Source organism: Otolemur garnettii, unplaced genomic scaffold, assembly GCF_000181295.1.
Source record: "Otolemur garnettii isolate 467f Iridium unplaced genomic scaffold, OtoGar3 scaffold00017, whole genome shotgun sequence".
In the NCBI taxonomy this organism is placed as follows: domain Eukaryota; kingdom Metazoa; phylum Chordata; class Mammalia; order Primates; family Galagidae; genus Otolemur; species Otolemur garnettii.
In genome coordinates, this window is record NW_003852412.1 from 5,499,867 (window position 1) to 5,502,091 (window position 2,225).

Genomic DNA, 2,225 nt, shown 5'->3' on the forward strand with positions numbered 1-2,225 from the left:
TTGTGGCAGGCGCCTGTAGTCCCAGCTACTTGGGAGGCGGAGGCAGGAGAATCGCTTGAGCCCAGGAGTTGGAGGTTACTGTGAGCTATGATACCACAGCACTCTACTCAGGGCAACAGCTTAAGGCTCTGTCTTAAAAAAAAAATTAAAAAATAAAAATAAGTTTTCCCTAAACTGGGAAAAAAGAATTATAGTAGTCCAAATAATGATAAAAATATGTAGGTTACTGAGAGGGCAAGGCACGAGACTGAGACCAGCCAGAGAAAGAGTAAGACCTCATCTCTAAAAATAGCAAGGCATTGTGGCAGATGCCTATAGTCCCAGCTACTCAGGAAGCTGAGGCAAGAGGATCAGCACTCTACGGAAGGTGAGAAAATAAAACTGTTTCGGGGGAAAAAAAATGTAGCTTAAAGCATTTTACAAATGAAAAGACATATACCACATTTGAAGAAAAAGACCTTTAGAAACGACTACAAAAATAAAACTGATGTTAATGAATTGGCTAATTATTACATTTGAACACAAAATAGAAAAACACAAATGGTGACTAAAATAAACAGATTCTGGTGTTTAGCTTTCAGCTTGATCAATGTACTAATAAGCACATCTAAGAAATAAACTATATTTAATTTCTTTCCAAGGAGAATTACTAGAAGCCTCCTGTAAATTTATTCTCTCATCAATAGAATCAATAAGAAATTAAACTGAGCTTCCTAAAAGTTTCCTTTTCATTTCATAAAATCCACTATGGTTACCTATTTTCAGGATAAAATTCACAGGAGAAAGAAAGGTGAGGAGATTCGACATTCTTACCAGTGCTATTTTGTCTTCTGTAGCTGGGGATTCTGGCCCCCTGAGAGCATGTCTCTTGTAAGTTCTTATGCTTGGAATATTGAAAAATACCTCCACTTCTTTCTTCCTCTTTTCTTGGAAATGGTGGAGGGCTAAAGTTCTTTCCATCTGATCTTTTTCTAGATGTAAATAATTGTGACAGTTCCGAAACTTCATAGATGGCGCCAGGTCTTCTGCCAAGGCCATACCCCAAGTCACCTTCTGTCATGTCATCCTCTTCTGTTTCCCAGAGCTGCACCTCTGACTCACTTGATGACCTCACCACCTTGTTCATTAGCCAAATGTTGTCTTTATCACAGAGAAAAATAGGTAGTAGTTTAGAAAAATAGTAGTCAAGAAACCATCAGTAGTGGCTTGGCGCCCATAGCACAGAGGTTAGGGCGCTGGCCACATGCACCTTGGCTGGCAGGTTCCAACCCAGCCCCGGACAGCTAAACAACAAGGACAACTGCAAGAAAAAAGAAATGGCTGGGTGTTGTGGCAGGTGCCTGTAGTCCCAGCTACCTGGGAGGCTGAGGCAAGAGAATCGCGTAAGCCTAAGAGTTTGAGGTTGCTTTGAGCTGTGAAATGATAGCACTCTACCGAGGGCAACATAGTAAGACTCTGTCTCAAAAACAAAACAAAACACCATCAGTGGATCTCACTTCTAGGTATTTACTCAAAAGATTTCTGAAATCTTTTTACAAAGATGTCAACAAAGTTTGAAGAGACATCCGCCTTCCCACGTTCACTACATCGCTATTCACAAGAGTTAAGGAATCAACGTAAGTGTCTATCAATGGACAATAAGATAAAGAAAATGTGATATGTCTACATAGGGGAATATTAGTCAGCCTTAAGGAAACCCTGTCATTTGGGACAGCATGAAAGGAATTAGAAAACATTATGCTAAGTTACATAAGCCACACTCAGAAGGACAAATACCTGTGTTCTTACTGTATGTACAATCTGAGACAATTGAACAGAAAGGAGCAGAGAGAAGAATGGTAGTTACCAGAAGCTGGGAGGGTGGGAAAATGGAAAAATAATAGTCAAAAGGTACAAAGTCTTAGGAGGAATAGGGGATTTTTCCTTTGAGAAACATTGTACAGTGTGGTGAATACAGAAAATAATAATGTGCTGTACATTTCAAAATTTCTAAGCCTGGCACAGTGGTGCACACCTGTAATTCCAGCTACTCTGGAAGCTTAACCAGGAGGATCCCATGAGCCCACTAGGAGTTTGAAAACAGCCTGGGCAACAGAATAAGACCAGGGTGGCGCCTGTGGCTCAGTGAGTAGGGTGCCAGCCCCATATACTGAGGGTGGCAGGCCTGAACCCGGCCCTGGCCAATCTGCAACAAAAAAAAAAACAGCCAGGCATTGTGGCGGGCG

General features: G+C 41.3%; 1 protein-coding gene across 1 annotated transcript in view; it reads right to left on the bottom strand.

Annotated features, from left to right (window-relative positions):
- Positions 1 to 1,098, bottom strand: part of CCDC125 (coiled-coil domain containing 125) — a 32,610-nt gene extending 31,512 nt beyond the window's left edge. The window contains exon 1 of the mRNA XM_023510860.1: positions 814 to 1,098. Coding sequence (XP_023366628.1) covers positions 814 to 1,038 — 225 coding nt within the window. The 5' untranslated portion in view covers positions 1,039 to 1,098. The remainder of the gene's footprint in view (positions 1 to 813) is intronic.
- Between the last annotated feature and the right edge of the window lie 1,127 nt (positions 1,099 to 2,225).